Raw genomic sequence first — 18,687 nt, forward strand, 5'->3', positions numbered from 1 at the left:
GGCAGGTGGATCGCTTGAGCCCAGAAATTTAAGATCAGCCTAGGCAACATGGCGAAACTTTGTCTCTCCAAAAAATACAAAAAAAGTTGCTGGGCCTGGTGGCGTGTGCCTGTATTCCCAGCTTCTCAGGAGGCTGAGGTGGGAGGATCACTTGAACCCAGAAGGTGGAGGCTGCAGTGAGCCGTGATTGTGCCACAGCACTCCAGCCTGGGTGGCAGAATAAGACCATGTCTCAATAAATAAACAAACTAACAATAATCAAATCAAGGAACAAATAGATGTTCCTAAGCTGAAAAAAGACCAGAGCCTACAGAGTGACAGGTTCTGTGAGCTCCAGATGAGGGTGCTGCGAAAAGAATCCCCATCGAGGCATGTGCTACAGAATATGTGTTTGATTAGGAACCCCAGAGAAGGGACAGCTGCCAATAATGAAATGGAAAGTGCAACAGGGGAAGAAAAAGGAAATCGATAACCAGATCAGAGGGAAGAAAAACACAAGATAAACCAATAAATGTAAAATAAGCCAAAGGTAATTAAGTACAGTAGATCAATTGTTAAATGAAATGTGAACAGAGTGAATTCTCCCACCAAAAGACGAGTCAGCTTGGGTTTAAAAATACAGTGATAGGCTGGGCACAGTGGCTCACACCTGTAATCCCAGTACTTTGGGAAGGTGAGGCAGGTGGATCGCTTGAGGTCAGGAGTTTGAGACCAGCCTGACCAATGTGGTGAAACCCTGTCTCTACTAAGAATACAAAAATTAGTTGGGCATGGTGGCATGTGCCTGTAATCCCAGTTAATCAGGAGGTTGAGGCAGGAGAATCACTTGAACCTGGGAGGCGGAGGTTGCAGTGAGCCGATATCGCACCACTGCACACCAGCCTGAGTGACAGAGCAAGACTCCATCTCAAAAAACAAACAAACGAAAAAAAATGAAGACAACAAAAATACAGTGGTGATGGGCAACATGAAGAAACCCCATCTCTACAAAAAAGACCAAAAAAAAAAAAAAAAAATTAGCTGGGCATGGTGGCACACAGGCCTGTGGTCCCAGGTTCTCGGGGTGCTGAGGCAGGAGAATTGCCTCAGCCAGGGAGGTTGAGGCTGCAGAGAGCCATGATCACACCACTGCACTCCAGCCTGGGCAACAGAGGGAGACCCTGTCTCAAACAAAACAAAACAGTGATGTGACATATACAAGAAATTAGTAGTTTCAAAAAATGATAATGGTAGAAAATAAAAGAATGCTAAGCAAGTGCAAAAAAAAAAAATAAAGTAAAACAAGGAGTGGTCATATTAACAATAGAAGGGTGAAATTTAAGGTTAAGCACTATAATAGGATAAAGAGGGACACCATGTAATGATAGAAAAGCACAATTTGTAACGACATGACAGAATACTCAAAATCTGCAGGCTCCCGACAGCATCGTAGTTAAATATAAAAAGCAAAAACTAGGAAAAGCACCAGAAGAGCTTTATAGAGAAAATGTGAGTGGAAGGTTTAACATAACACATCTCTATCAGAATTAGAGTAAAAGACCCCTGCCCCCAAGCAAAGGACACAAAGGAAATGAAAGTTTGAATAATGTGATCAATAAACTTGATTTGATGCAGTTAGGACCTTATATCCCTTAAATAGAAAATATGCATTTTTCCATCCAGGGATTAATATGCATTAATCCCAGCACTTTGGAAGGCTGAGGTGGGTGGATCACTTGAGGTCAGGAGTTCCAGAGCAGCCTGGCCAACATGGCAAAATCCCCTCTCTACTAAAAATACAAAAATTACCTGGGCGTGGTGGCGCACACCTGTAATCCCAGCTACTTGGGAGGCTGAGGCAGGAGAATCGCTTGAACCCAGGAGGTGGAGGTTTTGGTGAGCCAAGACTGCGCCACTGCACTCCAGCCTGGGTGACAGAGTAAGACTCCATCTCAAAAAAAATAAAATAAAAATAAAAATAAGAAAATATGCATTTTTCTTATATGTCTATGAAAAACTTAGAAAAATCATTTACTTGGTCACAAAGAAATTCATAATAAATTTTAAAAGTGGAGATTTTACACATCTGGAGAAAATGAATGCTTTCCTAGTAAAATATAAAATGGCCAAAATTAACTAGAAGGTGAGTAGAAACTTAAATAAACTAATTACCACTGATGAGAAAAAAAATCTGCCACTGAAAAAGGCACCAGGTCCAGAGGGTTTCATGAGAGGGAACTGTAGAAACCTTTTGAATTCATCTTTGCCAACACCTTCCTCCTCCAGGAAGCACTCCTGGATTTCCCTCTTGCGAACAAGATTCTGGGAGGATGGCTCCTCCAACATGCCCCCCACAGCTCTTTGCAGATGCATCATGTCATATCATATCATATCTGCCATACCATAACTACCATGCCATACCATATCATAATTGGATCTGCTGTTCAATTTCTCCTAGACAGTAAGCTACCTGAGGGCAGGAACCATCCTTTATTTTTCATTGCTCCCTAGTGCCCAGTACAGCAGCTGACATTCACTGACTAGGTGAATATGGTAAGTGAAAAAGCAGAAGGCACAATCGTCATTACGCTGTGATGTCTCTATGGGAACTGCCCAAGACATACACATAAGAAGGCAGAATAAATGGGAAGAAACCAACATGCTAACAGTCATTCGATTGAGATTTCCTCCTATTATTCAAATATTTGTAATGGAGTTAAGCTATTTTTATAGGGAGGAAATAGTAATTTACACATTTAACTGGGCCAACGAGGAGAAAGGAAGGGGGAGGTTGGGAGGATTCTGCAGGCAGGCCCTTCTGCTACCTCTGCTTCCTCTTTCTGGCCCAGCCCCTAGACAGACACAGAGGCCTGGACGGGGGCCCCTGCCCCACTCCCTTCATGCCTCACAGGGGACCCACAGCCAGGAGAAGGCAAGGAGGCAGGGTGGGCACCCACAGGGGCCTCAGCTGGACAGAAGGGTCCTGCGGGGCTCACCTGGCAACAGCTCTGCAAGTTCCCTCAACACCAGAATCCTTCTGCAATCTGGAAACAGAGCTTCCCAAAATTTAGCAAGAGCACCTGTGCCCCTATGCTCCTGTGCCCCAGAGCCCTAGTCCTGGCAGCCCTATTTCCCCCTCAATATGAACCAACAGCCGCTGACCTCTCACTCCCCGGTACAGATCCAGCTCTGAATCTCCCTAACATTCAGGCATGGAGCCTCGACCGCATTTCTGGTCAGCAGCTACCCCCGGTCACGATCATGGACTTTCCCATTCCCCAGGGCCTGGCACTGACCACCCATCCAGGCTGGCATTCAGAAGTACTGATGCCCACCCTTCCCTGCACTGGACATAGTCATCTCTAAGAAGGGCAGAGAAAATAGGTCCATGGGAGCTAAGCTATGAGGAGGCAAAGGCCTAAGAATGATATAATGGACTTTGGGGACTTGGGAGTGGGGGAAGGGTGGGAGGGGGGTGAGGGACAAGAGACTACACATTGGGTACAGTGCACACCACTCGGGTGATGGCTGCACCAAAATCTCAGAAATTGCCACTAAAGAACAAACACCACCTGCTCCCCACAACTATTAAAATAAAATAAACATTAAAAAATAGGTCTAGAGTGAGGTCAACTACTGAGGCCTGGGAAGGAAGTGAGGGGGCAGGTGGGGCCCATCTCAGGCCCCTGGGGGCCGAAGGGAGCCAGGGACTAAAGAGGTGAGAACCAGGCGCAGGCTCCAGGGAGACCCCCAGAGACCATGTGGCCTGCAGGGGAGTTGGGGGGGTGTGCAGGGAGATCTCTGGGGGGACAGCAATGTGGGGTGAGGGTGGGAGGGGTACCCAAGAAGCTGCTCTCTCCTAAGTCAGGTCCTAGGCAGGCAGAGGGGCTCCTGGGACAGCCTGGGGCTGCAGGTGAGTCCCTGGGAGGGAGACAGCTGAGGCGGCTGCCCCAGCTGGAGGGTGGGGGTGAGGGTTGTTGGAGGAGGGAGTACAGGCAAGGGGCTAGCTGGAGTCCCCTCAATTTGGACTTAGCTTCCTGCTATTACCAACGCCCCTTGCCAAAGGCCCCCTGGCTGGCCCCGAGTGGGGACAGGTGGGTCTGTCCCGAGGCCAGTTTCTTTCTCTCAATCACAGCGGCCTCGGGCTGCCCTCGGAGTTTGTCCTAGGAAGTGGGTGCTGGGCCTGGATCCAGAGAGGAGGGGCCCCCAGGTGGGTTTTAGGATTTGGGAAAGGGAGGGGAGAGAGTGGAGAAACTGCTGTGGCCGCCCTCTATTCCCTCAGGGGCAAGGGCTCACTCACAGTTCCCAGCGGAGGAGGAGAAATGAGGGCCCCCGCTCCTTCTAGTCGGGGCTGCCTGCTCAGGTGCGGCGCCTCCAGGGTTGCTTGTATAAGAAGGTGCAGCAGACCGGCTGGAACTTCCCTCCCAGCGGCCAATGCCCCAGCAGCAGGGGCGGGCTCCAGGCCAGCTCCACCCACCTGGGCCTTCCCACTTCTGGGTGGGGATGGTGACTGCACCCTGAGATCCCAGAGCCAGGACCACAGCCATGGGGAAGAGTCTCAGAGGCCCCTTTATTGCACCGCCTTTGGCCTGGCTTCCCAGGGCTCCCTGAGTGGCCTCTTTGGGAGAGAGGAGGAGTCATCCCTGCTTACCTCTCTCTGTCTCCCTGTCTCCCCTCTCAGAAGGGTTTGCTTCTGCCCTCTCCTGGGCAGCAAGAGAACAGGGGACGTCCCTCTCCTGGGACATCAACTCTCCCACCACAGGGCTGGGCACGCAGGATGCTCAGAAGAAGGAGCGCTTGCTTGCCTTCAGCTTGTACTGTTCTTGCTGAGAGGAACAGGGTGGCCAACCCTAAAGGCCACCTGGCTGAAACTGAACCTGCTGTCCAGGGTGGGGCTTGGGGTCAGGGGGCCTGGAACTGTCCTGGACACAGCCACTTCCTGGCTGTATGAGCTTCGTCCTGTCACTAAACCTCTCTGAACCTCTGTTTGTACTCAGGGCAAATGGAGGTGCCTACGCCTGCCTTCCAAGCTGCTGGGAGCTTAACCCTGGGTTACAAGCCTTTGAGCAAGAGCCCACAGGACTGTTAGCCCCTTTGGGACTGCGTCTTACCACACTTTGTCCCCAGTGTCCAGCACGGTGACCAGCCCACACCAAGTACTCAATATGTGCGATTAGAGTGCATGGAGAGTGACAAGGCTGTGAAACACCATCCATGGCAGGAACTCCTCTGTTCTGGGGGTCCCTGGCCTTGCCCAGTAGCCTGCCCTAAGCCCTGAGCTGCCGCCTGACAGACGGGGGTCCCTACACACTCCCCAGTGCCCCCGTGCCATGCCATCCCCACATCCTGCCCCCTCTGTTCTGCACCCACTTTCTTCCGAGATCCCTTCTCAGCAACGATCTCCTCCCCATCTTCAGCCTCCCCATCTCCTGCCCACCCACCTGAACCTGGGGATGTTTCCATCTATGACCTACACCCCCTCTGGCCACACTGTGTCTCTCTCTCTCCTTCTGCCTGTTGTCTACACACTCAATTCGCACCCTCACTTCACTCCTGACCACTGCCCTCTGCCTTCAGCACCCCCCTGACCAGCTGAGCTTCTAGTGGCCACTTCGGATAAGTGTTATATGGCCTTTCTCTCACGTGACCTTCCTGTGCATCTTTCTTCTGGACACTTCTTGTCCTCTGAGCCAGCACTCTCATGCTTCTCTTTCCTTTGTCTGGCACCTAAATCCAGGCAGGCCCCACCTTTCTCCACCCTGCTCCTCCCCAAGTCCCCCCCACCCCCCAACTCAGTAAGCAGCACCACTGTCTGCCCACAAGTGCCAGCTGGGAATCTGGAACTCAACCCGATTTCCCTCCCACCTCCCTCGGCCCCCAGACCCTGCCCATCCATCTCCCAAACCTCTGTTACCACCACATGCCCACGAGACCACCAAGAGCTTCGGCCATTCTTGAAGCCCTGGCCACAGGGATTTTTTTCTCAATCCCATTCCTGTCTCTGCTAAAAGCCTCACAGCAGCTGCAGGATAACGTGCACATTCCTGGCAAGGGCTCATGAGGCCCTGCCCCGGTGGGCACCCACTCTCAACCCCATGCTCCACTCTGAGCCCCGGCCCCATGTCTTCTGTTGCTGGCCTCCTATCCAAGAGGGTGAGTCCCCCAGGACCGTGGCTGTGCCTGAGTCCTCTCTAGATCCAAAGGCTCACCAGGGCTCCGCAGCTATTTGGCTAGTTAATGCCTAATGAACGAGTGAATGGGCCTGGAGGATTATGGTGGGGAAATGCCGCCTGGGACAACTAAGGGCAGGGGTGGGGTTCCCTTGTGGGGGCAGGACCAACTCCCTACCCTGGACTTTGTTGGGGGTGGAGCACCAGGGAGAGCCACAGCTGCCTCTTGAATAAAGCTCCGTGGCAGGGAAGTGGTACTATTGCACTCATTGCACAGGGGAGGAAACTGAACCAGAGACGCAAAGTGACTTGTGGAGGTCACATAGTGAATTAGGGCCACTGGGGCCAGGGAGCTGCCTGTCTCTGGCCAATGTCCTAGTTCCCCCCTGGGTAAGTCCCCTGCCCTCATCACCTGTGCCCCTCCCCCCATATGCCACTGCAACTGGGAACCTGCTGGGAGCTGGAGGAAGGATGGGCAGAGGGGCCACCTGGCAGGCGCCCTGGCAGCCGGGGTGATCTGTCTTCTCAGGAGATGTCAGGACCTGGGCAGTCTCCTTCCTCTTTGGTCCTGGGGCCTGGGGTGGTGGCCCTTGGGCAGACCTACAGAGGCCTGGCTCATAGGTAAGGGGCTGCCGCACCTCCGCCCTATTCAACATACACTCTCTGTGCACTCTGTCTGAGCCAGACCCTGGGCCTGATGCGAGGTTCAAAGAGCAAGGCCATTCCCCCACCTCCAGGGGCTCCGCTCAGACGGGCAGGCACCCTCCCACCGTCACTAGGACAGAGAATGTGGAGAGGCCGGGAAGTGCGCCACCGGGAGCCTGCGCAGGAAACGGAGGGGTGCCGGGGGTGGGGAAGAGCGCTGGCATCCAGCCACCCATCCCAGAGAAGCTGCCTGGCTGGCTGGCAGGGGCGCGAAACAGAAACCAGCCGCGGTCTCCAGCCCCGCCCGCCGGGTGCCGTTTTCCACCCTGGCCACAAGGCGGCGGGCTGCCGCTGCAGGAGCCAGAGTGAAGGCGGCGCAGACCCAGGGAAGCCAAACGAGGATGACCCAGTCTGGGTGGACCCCCTGCTGCTGCCAAGCGCTTCGAAGCCTTACTTCATTTAAGGCTCACAACCCTAATCCTTAGGTATTGTGCTTACACCAGAGGACGCTGGGCCTGGGCGGGGGGGGGGGGGGGTCCTCGCTTGTAAGTTAAGTGGCTGTCAGCAGCTGGCAGGTGACCCAGCAAAGTCCAGTTCCCCTTTCCCTAGTCTCAAAACCTGAGCTCTGCATTGTAACGAGACAGGCGGAGGGAACACCCAGCAGCGGGCCTACGGAGGCGTGTCTCCTTCGTCTGGGCATCCCGGACTCAGTCCTGGCACATGGTGGGCATCAGTGTTCATGGTAATGACATCAGGCACAGCGAAATAAATCAGAGGCTCCCAAGGTTCAGAGGTCATCTGTCCATCCCCTCCCTTTGTGCTAAAGAACAAACCGAGACCCTGACAGAGGAAGAGAACTGCCTCTAGATCATCACACGGCCGGTGGCAGATGGCAGAACGGTTCTAAGCATCCTTTTCTCCCCCTCGGGCTGCCCCTCCCTGAAAAGTTCCTAAAGTTCAAAATGTCAGAGTCCCCCAGAGTGTTCTGAGGATGCAAGAGTGTTTGTAAAACGTGCTCTATTTTCGATTTCCCAGATTAACACAACTGGATTCTGAAGAGGGGAAAAAACAACCTCACTTAACACGTCTTTCTGAAATAAACCCATCAGGAGTTCTTTAAAAAAAAAAAAAAAAAAAGGAACTGAAATGCTGGAAGCACCCTCAAAGGGAAGCAGACGCCTGACTTTCACATCCACCCTCTCATCTGACTCCAGGCTCCTTGAGCTGGCGGCAGGCCCGCAATCCCCCGTTCCGTGCCCAGATGCACTTTGGAATATAGAACAGCTGGGACTTGGAAAGATAATATGTGGCACCCACCTGCTGTAGGTTACATAACCTCCCAGCAGGGCTTGGGGCAGCAGCCGGCCATCGAGCTTATTTGCATTTCTGCAGCAAAACATGAATATTCACACAAGTGCGATAAATAAAGACCATCAACAGCCTCATATCAGTTCAAGCGCAATTTTGCCACCAATTTGATTACGAAAAATCTTTCGGGCTTCCAGGGAGCTTTGGAGCCTGGGAATTGCAGATGAGGGATGGGGGCCTGCACTGTTTCGCGGTTGGGGAGAGGGAGCTCATCCGAAGTCTTCCAACAGAGGTGGGCGTCATGCCCGACGCTGAGCGGAGTGGGTCTCCTCGAGCCCAGGCTCCCTGCGGGCGCGGTCCTCAGCGAGCCTCCCCGCCTCCGCGCCCGGGGTCGTACCTGCTTCACGATCTCCTACCGCGGCGGGCCGCGTACCTCCTGGATGGCCTCTTAGACGTTCTCTGAGTCGCTGCGCGACAGGGGCAGCAGGCACACCCAGGAGCCCGCTACGCTGCAGGCCTTGAAGCTGCCGCTGCTTCCGAGGTTGCCGGCGGGAGGCGAGACGACGGCGCGCGTCAGGTCGTCCAGGGACTGCGCGGGCCGCACGGGCGCCGTGGGCCGCAGGTACAGGCAGGCGGGCAGGCCGGGCGCCAGGCTGCTGCGCTGGCTCGCGGCGCCGCGCTGCGCAGGGCCGCACAGGGAGCTGGCCCCGCCTCGGGGCTCCGCTGGGGGGCCGTTGGGGGCCGCTGCCACAGCCGCGCTCACGAACCGGTAGTCGTAGGCGAGCGGCTCAGGGGCTGCGGGTCCCGATGGGGGGACCTGGCGGCGCGTCAGCGGCAGGGTTGCCCAGCGCAGGCAGCTCGCGCACGTACTGCGCGGGCAGGTAGAAGGGGCGGCCGCCGGGCTTGCGCCGCACGTGCCACCAATGCTCAGTGCTCTGTGCTGCGCCGCAGCGGCCGGTAGCGCTCATTGGGCGGGATGGCCACGCGGCGCCCGTCCTTGCCGGTGTACTCGAAGGGGTGCTCCACCAGTACGTACACGTCCCCCTCCACATCCGCCGCCATTGCGGCCGCGGCATTTTCCTGCAGGCAACAAGGAAGAGGGCCGCGGAAGTCAAGACCACTGAGCCCGGAATAGCCCCGCACTCGAGGAGAGACTTGGGTTCGAGTCCCGATGCTGCACTTGCCGTTCGCCTTCGGGCCTCAGTTTTCCCATTTCTAAAATGGGGACTTGAATAAAATCACATGCAAGGCTTCCATTCTTACACTCAGTGCTGGAATTAGGACAACCCTTTCATTCCATGGGGTTGATGCTAAGATTTGAGCCTCGCTTCAGTCCTGCGGTGGGGAGATTGTGGGTAGTCTTGGTCCAAATCGACTGCGAGGGAAACCTTGGCTTTAAAACGAGGGGTGATTACCTGCTCTAAGGTCGACACCACGCTTGCTTGATAGTTGACCGTGCCTTAGTTTTCCCGTCAGTCCAGTGGGAAGAGCAGCCCATTTCCTGCCGCTCCCCGGGCCCTGTCCCGCCTGGACGCCTCCCGCCCGCAGAGAATCCGCAGAGGGTCCCGTAGCACCACCTCCCTCCAGGAGCCTGCGCCCCGGCCCCGGGGTCAGGGTTGGGATGCGGGCTCTGCAGGCGCCCCGGAGAACAGCTTTACCTGGAGGCTGTCCCTGCCCCGCTTAGTCCAAGGGCCTTGGTGTGGGGGCCTCCGCTGTCAAGGCGGGGGAACCGGTTCTCTCGGTTTCTCTCCCCTTCCCCAGCGGCTTCAACGCAGACGTGAGCCCGAGCCGGGCCCGCCCCCGCCCCCTGCTCTCCGGCTCTCACGCCGCCCCCCGAGAGAGGCTGCCCACCTGCCCTGTGACCCCTACAGTGTCCCCACGAGAGTGGCCCCTGGAGAATGCACTCTGAGACAGTGACTGTCCGTGCGGAGTCCCAGAGCAGGGGCCCCCAAAGCTCTCCGGAGTGGTCACAAGCCCCGCTCCCGCCCCGGCTCGGTGTGTCAGGGATGGGGGAGAGCTTAACTAAATCTGCCGGCGCCCCTCCACCAAAGCCATGAGTCGGTGGTCTTCTCCGGAAGTGCATGGCCCCTCCAAGCTCCCACACTGACCACATCTCCTCCTGCCTCCTAAGGTGACCCAGGCCAAGGGCCAGGAGACCGCGGCTTGCCGAGGCTGAGGGACCGAAGGAGCAGGGTCCAACCGGGACTCCCGTAGGGCTCCTTCGCCACTTTGTCAAGCGTTCCTCGACTAGGAAAGGGTATACACTTGAGTCACTAAGCACACTGGGCCCCGGAGGCGGGGTCATTGAGCTGCCCAGAGCCAACAAACCCCCAGGTGCACACTGCCTCGGCGCCCCTTCCCCCTGGACCCCGCAGCGCACTCACGTCTGCTGGGCGGGCCTCAGGGAGCCCAAGGGCCGGGTGGGCGGGGCCGGCAGGTTAGGCCCGGACCATCGCCCTGGGCGGGGCTTCCGAGGTGGTGCCGGAGAGGTTTCGCGGAATCGGAGCTGGCAACGGCAGCGAATAGGGACAGCGACGCTCAGGAGTGCTGTCACCCATACCCAAAGAAGCTGCGTCTGGGCGGGGCGAGGAGGAACCTGAATGCCTCTGCTGGGGACCTTGGGGGGCATTGGGACGAGGACCGGAGCAGAAAGCCGGGATCCGGAGCCAGGAAGGCTGCGTCTGAAGGGGCGCTGGCTGGTCGCTAGCGGAGCCCAAGGAGGGTGGGCCTCCCCTGCCCCGCCTTCCCCCTTCCCTTCTCCCCCGGGGATTTGCTGTCCCGGAGTCCCTGCGTCCCTCCCGCCTGCGGCTCTGGGAATGCCGGTCTGGGGCTGGTTGTCTAGTGCGGGCGTTCCCGTTCGTGGGGAGGTCATTGGCACCCTGAATCACCCACTGCGAGCCCTTCCAACCGGATTGTAGACCTGCCAGCTCCGGGCCCACCTCCCCCAACAGGGCCTTTCCCGGAGCAACCCGGCCGGGCCTGGAAAAACTCCGAGCGGGATTCCCAGCGCAGGGACGCCCACCGGAGCGCAGTGTCTCGGGCTGGATAAGAAGGGGACCCGGCCACAGCTCCTTCGCCAACCTGCGGGAACACAGAGAAGGGGAGGGATTGGTGGGGGCCGAGAGGATCCCTGGAGCGCGAGAGCGCACCCGTCGCCAGGAGGTCCCCTGCGTCCACTGCCCAGGCGACGCAAGCTACAGCGGCGTCAACGCCTGGGTCGGCGCTAGGGGCCTGGGCCTGCTCCCCTCCCGCCTCCAGATGGAGGGCAGCCCTTCGCCTACCTTCTCCTCCCCGTGGGATGCGGCCCGAGCAGCTCCCGTCCCAGCACGGAGACAAGGGGAGCAGGCGCGCGGAGCTCCCGGGTGCGGACCCGCCACCTGCCGCACCCTTCCCTCCCCAACCCTGCCCCTTTCCCCACCCCCACCCCACCTCCCACCTCAACTCCCGCTCGGCGGCCCACTGCCTGCCCGGGCACCTCGGGGCGTCCGCTCGCCGGCCTCGTCTCCACTTGTCCCGGCAGGCGCGCGTGGGCTCGGCGTCCCGCGCTCCCTCCTCGACCGCGCGGCTCCGGCGCTGCCAGGTTTCCTGTATAGCAGTATAACCAGTGAGGCACCGGCGGAGAGCGCCCGGCAGAACTTCCTCCCTGACTGGGGCTGGGCTGCGGTTGCGAGAGACAATCCCCGGCGTCCTGGCTTCCTGTAGCCTCTGGGCCAGGCCCGCGCCTGAAGAGGAAAGATGCCACCCCCTCCCCTGCATTTCCCGGGATCCTGGGCCACTCCCGGGATCCTGGCTGTCTCCAGGGAGGAAGAGGCCGCGGGGCTGAGATGGTGGGACTGGGGATGGCGGGAGTCTCCCGCGCAGCTTCTCCTGGCCAGATTGCCTTCCCACCATCCCCCACTCCCTCTTGATCCTTGCGGGGAAAGAGGTCCACCCTCCAATCCGTCCACAGGGTAAGCTCAGAACAACCTCCTGGGGGCCAGGAGTCCAGCCCCAGGGCCCTGCGCCTTGGGGGTCTTCTGTTTGGGAATTATCTGCCTCTCTGGACAAGCTGCCTCGCCCTGATCTTAGCCTGCGCTCACTCCACACATCACAAACCACAGCCCTAGCAGACCCCCTGCCCTCAGGGGCCCCCAGAAACAGTTGTGCCTATGGACCTGGCTGTGTGTGCGGAGAGCTGGCTGATTCAGGCTAGTGTTCTGGGAGGAAGAGAAGCCCGCACCCCAGGCCATGGCCCCTCTTGACTCCACCTCCTGGGGGCCCAGGGTTGGGTGGGAAGCTGAATATGGCCACACTGGTTCTGGAACTCCCTTACCTCTGTATCTTTGCCCCTGCTAGGCATTGCCCACCCGTGAGTCTACACTTCCTCTGAGAATCTCAGTGTGTCTGAGGCCTGGTGGCACTTTGGGACCCTCCAGGGTGGGCACACAGCAGAACTCAGCATTGGTCTTTGGTGCCCGACATGCTTAGAAAATAGTGACTGGAGGAATCTTCTCTCCCTCCCTACCTTTTAGGTCTCTCCCCACCTGCAGCACAGCCAGGCAGCGGCTGGCAGTGGTGATGGTCTTTGCGTGGGGTCAGGCAGGTATGATGCCCCACTCTGCTGCTTGGCGGCTGGTAGGCCTTGGGAGTTCTGCCTTATCTCTGCAGCTCAGCTTTCTTTCCTATCAATAGTAACACCCACTTCACTGGATTATTGGGAAGATTAAATGAGGTCCACTAAGCAGTGCTTATCACATGCCCAGCGTACACCATATATCAGCTATTTTTTTTTTTTTTTTTTTGAAATGGAGTCTGGCTCTGTCGCCCAGGCTGGAGTGCAGTGGCACAATCTCGGCTCACTGCAACCTCTGTCTCTGGGTTGAAGTGATTCTCCTGCCTCAGCTTCCTGAGTAGGTGTGATTACAGGCACCCACCATCATGCCCAGCTAATTTTTGTATTTCTGCAGAGACGGGGTTTCTCTATATTGGCCAGGCTGGTCTTGAACTCCTGACCTCAAATGATCTGACTGCCTCAGCCTCCCAAAATGCTGGGATTACAGGCGTGAGCCACAGTGCCTGCCTATATCAGCTATTATGACACTTTTATTATGTGATGAGCTCTTGGGGTTTTGACTGGAATCTCCAAACCACCCGTCCTCCTTCAGGCAGAAGAGAAGGGGAAGTCCCAGCTATTCGGGAGGCTGAGGCAAGAGAACTGCTTGAACCTGGGAGGCGGAGGTTGCAGTGAGTCGAGATCACACCACTGCACTCCAGCCTGGGCGACAGAGTGACTCCGTCTCAAAAAAACATGGGTGAGAAGGGGAAACAAGTGCCCTCAGAGGCGCTTGGCTGAGGATGGAGAGGGGCTGAGCCCACTGGCAGGGCAGAACCAGGTCATGTGCCATGGCCCTCCACTGGGCCTCCCTCCCCCAGTTTCTCTTCTCTTCTCTGGCCCTACCATCTATTGTCCTTGGGGGAAGCTGCGGCACCTAGATGGGCAGAGGGTGCCAACTTGTAATCTGAAAGGGGCCTTCAAGGACAGGAAATCGCAGATCTGAATGTTGTCTGTTTCCATCCCATTTTACCGCAATCTGATTTCCCTGAGAATTAGTCTGTTTCCAAGGGCACCTTCGGGAAGAATCCTCACAGGCCTAAGCCCTCCCCAGGCCAGACTCCTGCCCACTCAGGGATGGGGCAATGAGGGCTCTGACCAGGCCAGGCTTGTGGTCACGGCGGGTGCATAACCCAGCTCCTGGCTTAGGAGGTATTGGCATCTGGGCACAGGTGTGCGCCATGACCGGGAGAAGCTGTGCACAGCCTCCGCCTGCCTGCCACCGCCACCTCTGTTCTGCACAGGCATCCAGCTCCAAAGCTGGGTGGGTGACTCAGCAGCTGATCACCGCCAGGGAGGGGTGGGGGTGGGCTCATCTCTGACAGTGACAGGTGGATCTCCACCTGAGGCCTCAGACTCCAAGCTGAGCGCAGGTAAGACAGCTAGGACTGAGGGCCTGCTGGGTCCAGGAGAGATGGGAGAAGGCGACAGAGAGACCAGCAAACCCACATTTCCCTGAAGCCTGGAGGGTCTGAACTTCACTTCAAAAACAATTCCAGGCTCCCACCCCAGCACCAAGGCCCCTTCAAAGGCAGTCCTGCTCCGGGGAAGTTCTTCAGTCTCCAGTGTCCTGGCTGGGCAAGTTCAGTGATGCTTTGGGAATTCATGGCTTTGTGAGGCGGCGGCTGCATCCACAGGGCAGCTCCCCCGCATGCCCTGCACAGCTTAGGGCGAAGGACCAGGTCACTTCTCCACAGTGCAGGGCCCAGCTGCCTGCTGTCTCTAGGGTCCTGCCTATCTGTGCCCTGGCAGGGGTCAGTCAGGCAGAGAGTGTGACCCCGGGCACCCACCAAGGTGGGCCTGGAGCATCTGCAGCAGTGCCCCTGTCTGTAGAGGGGTGAGGAGGGCACGGGGATTGGGGGTGGGCAAGACGGCGACCCTCCCTAAACCGAGGAGGGCTCAAAGTGCTGGTTTCCAGTCATTTCTCCTTCTCCTAATGGGGCCAAGGCCCCAGGCTAGAGAAGAGCTAGGGGCTCTGACGCTGAGAAAGGGGTGGGTTCAGCAGGTGAGACGCACTGGGGTGGGGAGTAAAGAGGAGACAGAGAGGAAGTGGGGTCACCAGGACTGGCCCTGCCCTGCTGAGGGGCGGTTTGGCACTGGCAGTGATGGCCAGGAAAGGCACTGGGTGGGCCCACAGGCCCTGTCCCAGCAGTGGCCTGCCCAACAGCCACCCGCTGCCTCTAGGACAGGCCTGAGAGGCTCCTGTGTATCCGCTGGGGGTGAAAATGTCTGGATTTCATGGGTGACTCGCATACGGTCAAGAATAAAAAATACTTTCTGTTGAAATATGAATGGGAAAAACCCACCTTAAAAAACCAGACCTTTTAATCAGGAATGTGGAATTGAAAATGTTCCCCAAGTCCCCTTTCCACAGTGTTTGCCCAGCCCTAACGGAGGTGCCGGGATGCTGGTGAGCCAGGGCCTGGTGAGTAAAAGGCCCTGTCTGCCCCCAGACAGGGAGCATCTGGTGGTGGCCACGCCTCCTGCAGCAGAGGGGTGGGGGGAGGGCCAGGGGACATCATGGGGACTTCCTGGGCTTTCTGTAGGAGGCCAGTGCTCTGGTCACATCTGAGGTCTTCCTGACAAGGGGACACAGCTGTGACACGGTGAGTATCCTGGGCTGATAGGAAACCCAGCTGGGATGGCTGAGCCACACTCACCCCCGGCCTTCAGAGTGGGATCAGCAGAGGGGCATCAGGCGAAAACGTTCTGTTGCTGGTACTTGCGTCAGCGAGCACAGCGGGGGCAGTCCTTCTTCACCACAGCCTGGCAGCTCTGGTGGAAGACGGTCTTGCACTTGGCACACCTGGGGAGAGAGCAGCACACCTGCTGGTGCCGGCTGGGCTGGAGGTTGACCTGTGGCCACGCTGGCCAGCACTTTTGACCAGAACCCACGATACGGCTGTGACATACCGTGTAACCCATGCACGCACGCTGTGCCTTTCCATCCCGGAACAGGAGATTCTCGAAACAGTGCTTACCCATACGTCACACAATGCACACTGTGATATTCTCTGTCCTATTGCATTTTTTATAAATGCTGCTTGAGATTCATTAAAGATTTCTTACCTATATTTTTAAAAGCATTTACTTATTTATTTATTTATTTTTGAGACAGAGCCTTGCTCTGTTGCCCAGACTGGTGTGAGGCTCACTGCAACCTCTGCCTCCCAGATTCAAGCAATTCTCCTGCCTCAGCCTCCCAAGTAGCTGGGATAACAGGTGCCCACCACCACACCTGGCTTACTTTTGTGTTTTTAGTGGAGACGGGGTTTCACCATGTTGGCCAGGCTGGTCTCAAACTCCTGACCTGAAGTGATTCACTCGCCTCGGCCTCCCAAAGTGTTGGGATTACAGGCGTGAGCCACCGCACCCGGCCAAGACTGTATAATTTTAAAAACTCACTCCCAGGCCCATTCAGGGCTGAATCCCGGCCAGTGGACACCGATAAAAAAAGAACTAATGTTCCCAGTTCAGTTTTCCACTCCCACATGGGTTGCAGGAAGGTCTGGATGAATTTTTCCATTGAGAGGTTGCTGATAATGAGCAATAACTGGGAACAAGAGGGATCATTTCAGCAACCGAGGCAGTAGCAGTGGCAGTGGCAGCTACCACCCACCAGGTGCCCACTTTGTGCCTGGTCTTATGCCAACAGTGCAGGGCGGTAACTCATACAACCCTCCTCAACCCATGCATACACTGAGGCCCCAGGAGGCTCCACTCAGAGAGCCGGCAGCCACCTCTTCTTTAGGAAGACAGATGGTTCTGTAGAGGCAGAGGAGTCCTGGGAGAGCTTGTCTTGCCCCCTGAGCTGGTCCAGAGCTGGCCATGACTGCCCAGGGCGTGGGCTGCCCTGAACAACTGCACCGCCCCTTGGCACGGCACAAAGCAGATGTTCAATACGTTCCTGCCCATAGAGCGAAGCCTGCTGCCCTGCGTGCTTGGGCCAGGCTGTGGGTGTGGCGAAGGGTGGGGCTGGGAGGCAGCTGGCTGGGTGTCCCGCATACCTGACTGTGGTGTCAAACTCAGAGGGGAAGATGATGTCGTGGTGCTGGCAGATCTGGCAGATGAAGCTGTGCTGGGTGCACAGGTCGCAGTGGTAGACATGCTGAGAGGCAAATTCAATCAGGGCCTTGAGGAATCCTTCATACACCTCATCTGCGATCTGCGGAGGGCAAGTAGGAATCCTTCATACACCCCGTCTGCGATCTGCGGAGGGCTGGTAAACTGAGGCCCCAGGCCTTTCAAGCAGCTGCACTGAGTCACCATGGCACCCTGCCTAGAGAACTTCTACCCCCAGTTTCCATGCGGGCAAGAAAAGAAAACCTCCCTGAATCAGGCTGAGCAGTGGCAGCATCCAGCCCGTGGGTACTGAGGTCACTCGGGGCTTATGGGATTTATAGATGAGACCCAAATCCACTGTACCCTCCCCTTGGGGAAAGGAGTATTCCAAACTCTCTTCCCTACGATCCTGGGGTTGCTGGAGTTTTATTTCAGGGGTGCTGGGGGTATCCGTCCCTGCCCAGGAAGCTGGGGCAGCAGGGCAACCCACCCTGAGCTGCAGAAAAGCTGCAGACTGCTGTCTTCTTCAGTAAACTACAGACACCCTCTCTCCCATCTTCCTTGCTGACTTCTCCAGGAATGAAGTCTTTCTAGAGTTCTGGGCGGGGGAGGCATGACACTCTCACCTGCTGGAGGTCAGCAACACGGAACCTATGCGGAGACTCCAAGAGATAATTCCGGTGGTTGAGCCTTCAAACAAAACACAAGAGATTCTTTAGAAAAGTTTCGAAGACCCAGGCCAGCCTGTGTTGTTTATTTTCATTCCCCTGGCGCTGCTCACCAGGCAGACACCTCCCGCCTGGGCGGGGCAGGGCCTAGGAGCACAATTCAGCCTGCTTGGGACCCGGTCTTCAAGGTAACTAACTAGCTGGTTGGACCTTGGACATGTTACTTAAGCTCTCTGAACCTTGGGTTCCCCTCTCTGGGAAATGGAGTTGTCTGGATTGAGTAACTTATTGAAAGCATTTGGCTTGGTGCAGAGCTCACAGTAAACATGTAATTAATTAATTAATCATGAGGAAGATGAGTGCTGATATCTGGGACCAGGAACTGGGCTAAGAGCTTCATACGCACTCATTCATTTGATCCTCACAATAATCCTGTGAGGCTGGTACTAACACAACCCCAACTTTGAGAAGAGGAAACAGAGAGGTTAAGTCACTTGCCTGAGGTCACATATCTAGTAGGTGGGAGAGCTGGAGTTTGAACACAGGGGCCTGGCTCCTGAGCCTGCACCCTTGTCCACCTGGTGAATGCCTAGAGATGCAGGCTGTTGTCATTATTGCCACAGTCACATACCAGGGACAGTGCTGGGGACAGTAATGCACAGGATATGGCCTCTGCCCTCCTGTGGCCCCTGGTTTGGCCGAGGGACAGACATCCAAGTGTCTGGTTTCAGTGCTACATGAGAGCAACCGAGACGTATCCTAAGTACAGCAGATCCCATTTCAGAGGTGGCGGGGGGAGCAGAGGACAAGGGCTCAGCTGCCAATGCGGCTCTAATTTCCACCACACCAACGGCAGGGATCCAGCAGGCCCCATCCAGAGAGATGGAGAGGAAACACTTGCAGAAAGTCCCCTGGTACAAAACCTGCCTGGCCTGGCTGTGTGTGTTTACATGGGTACTGGGGGTGGGAGGTTACTCCAAGTCAGAGGATGCTTGGGAACCTGCTCCAGGATGCCCCAGACATCTGGGGACAGGATGGTGCCAGCCCTGGGTCTGGGCCTCCCAGGTGCAAGCTGTGGAGCATCTGGAATGGGGACTTGGCCTTGTCCCAGCTAGTGGCCTCAGCTGTGGTCCAGGGGAGCCCAATCTGGGGTGGAGAGGGTGAGTCTCACCAAGCAGCCACACAGGCCAAGATGCCAACTGGCCCCTCAGTTTACCATGCTGGTGTCCCCAGTAAACTTCCTACACTCTAGGAAGGGAAGCTG

General features: G+C 56.8%; 2 protein-coding genes across 2 annotated transcripts in view; both read right to left on the minus strand.

Moving 5' to 3' along the window:
- Positions 1–8,241: 8,241 nt before the first annotated feature.
- Positions 8,242–11,993, minus strand: LOC134729433 (serine/arginine repetitive matrix protein 2-like). The gene is made up of 2 exons (XM_063598619.1): positions 11,578–11,993; positions 8,242–11,183 (listed from the first exon to the last, which is right to left on the minus strand). Exons 1-2 carry the CDS (start codon positions 11,991–11,993, stop codon positions 10,541–10,543), a joined length of 1,059 nt encoding a protein of 352 aa, XP_063454689.1. The 3' UTR covers positions 8,242–10,540.
- A 2,745-nt stretch (positions 11,994–14,738) lies between these two features.
- LOC100967292 (pleckstrin homology domain-containing family M member 3-like) overlaps positions 14,739–18,687 on the minus strand; it is a 37,665-nt gene continuing 33,716 nt past the window's right edge. The window contains exons 2-4 of the mRNA XM_034942741.3: positions 17,382–17,445; positions 16,701–16,858; positions 14,739–15,499 (exon numbers count right to left, since the gene is read on the minus strand). Coding sequence (XP_034798632.3) covers positions 15,421–15,499; positions 16,701–16,858; positions 17,382–17,445 — 301 coding nt within the window. The 3' untranslated portion in view covers positions 14,739–15,420. The remainder of the gene's footprint in view (positions 15,500–16,700; positions 16,859–17,381; positions 17,446–18,687) is intronic.

The sequence above is a fragment of the Pan paniscus genome, chromosome 19 (assembly GCF_029289425.2).
Source record: "Pan paniscus chromosome 19, NHGRI_mPanPan1-v2.0_pri, whole genome shotgun sequence".
In the NCBI taxonomy this organism is placed as follows: Eukaryota; Metazoa; Chordata; class Mammalia; order Primates; family Hominidae; genus Pan; species Pan paniscus.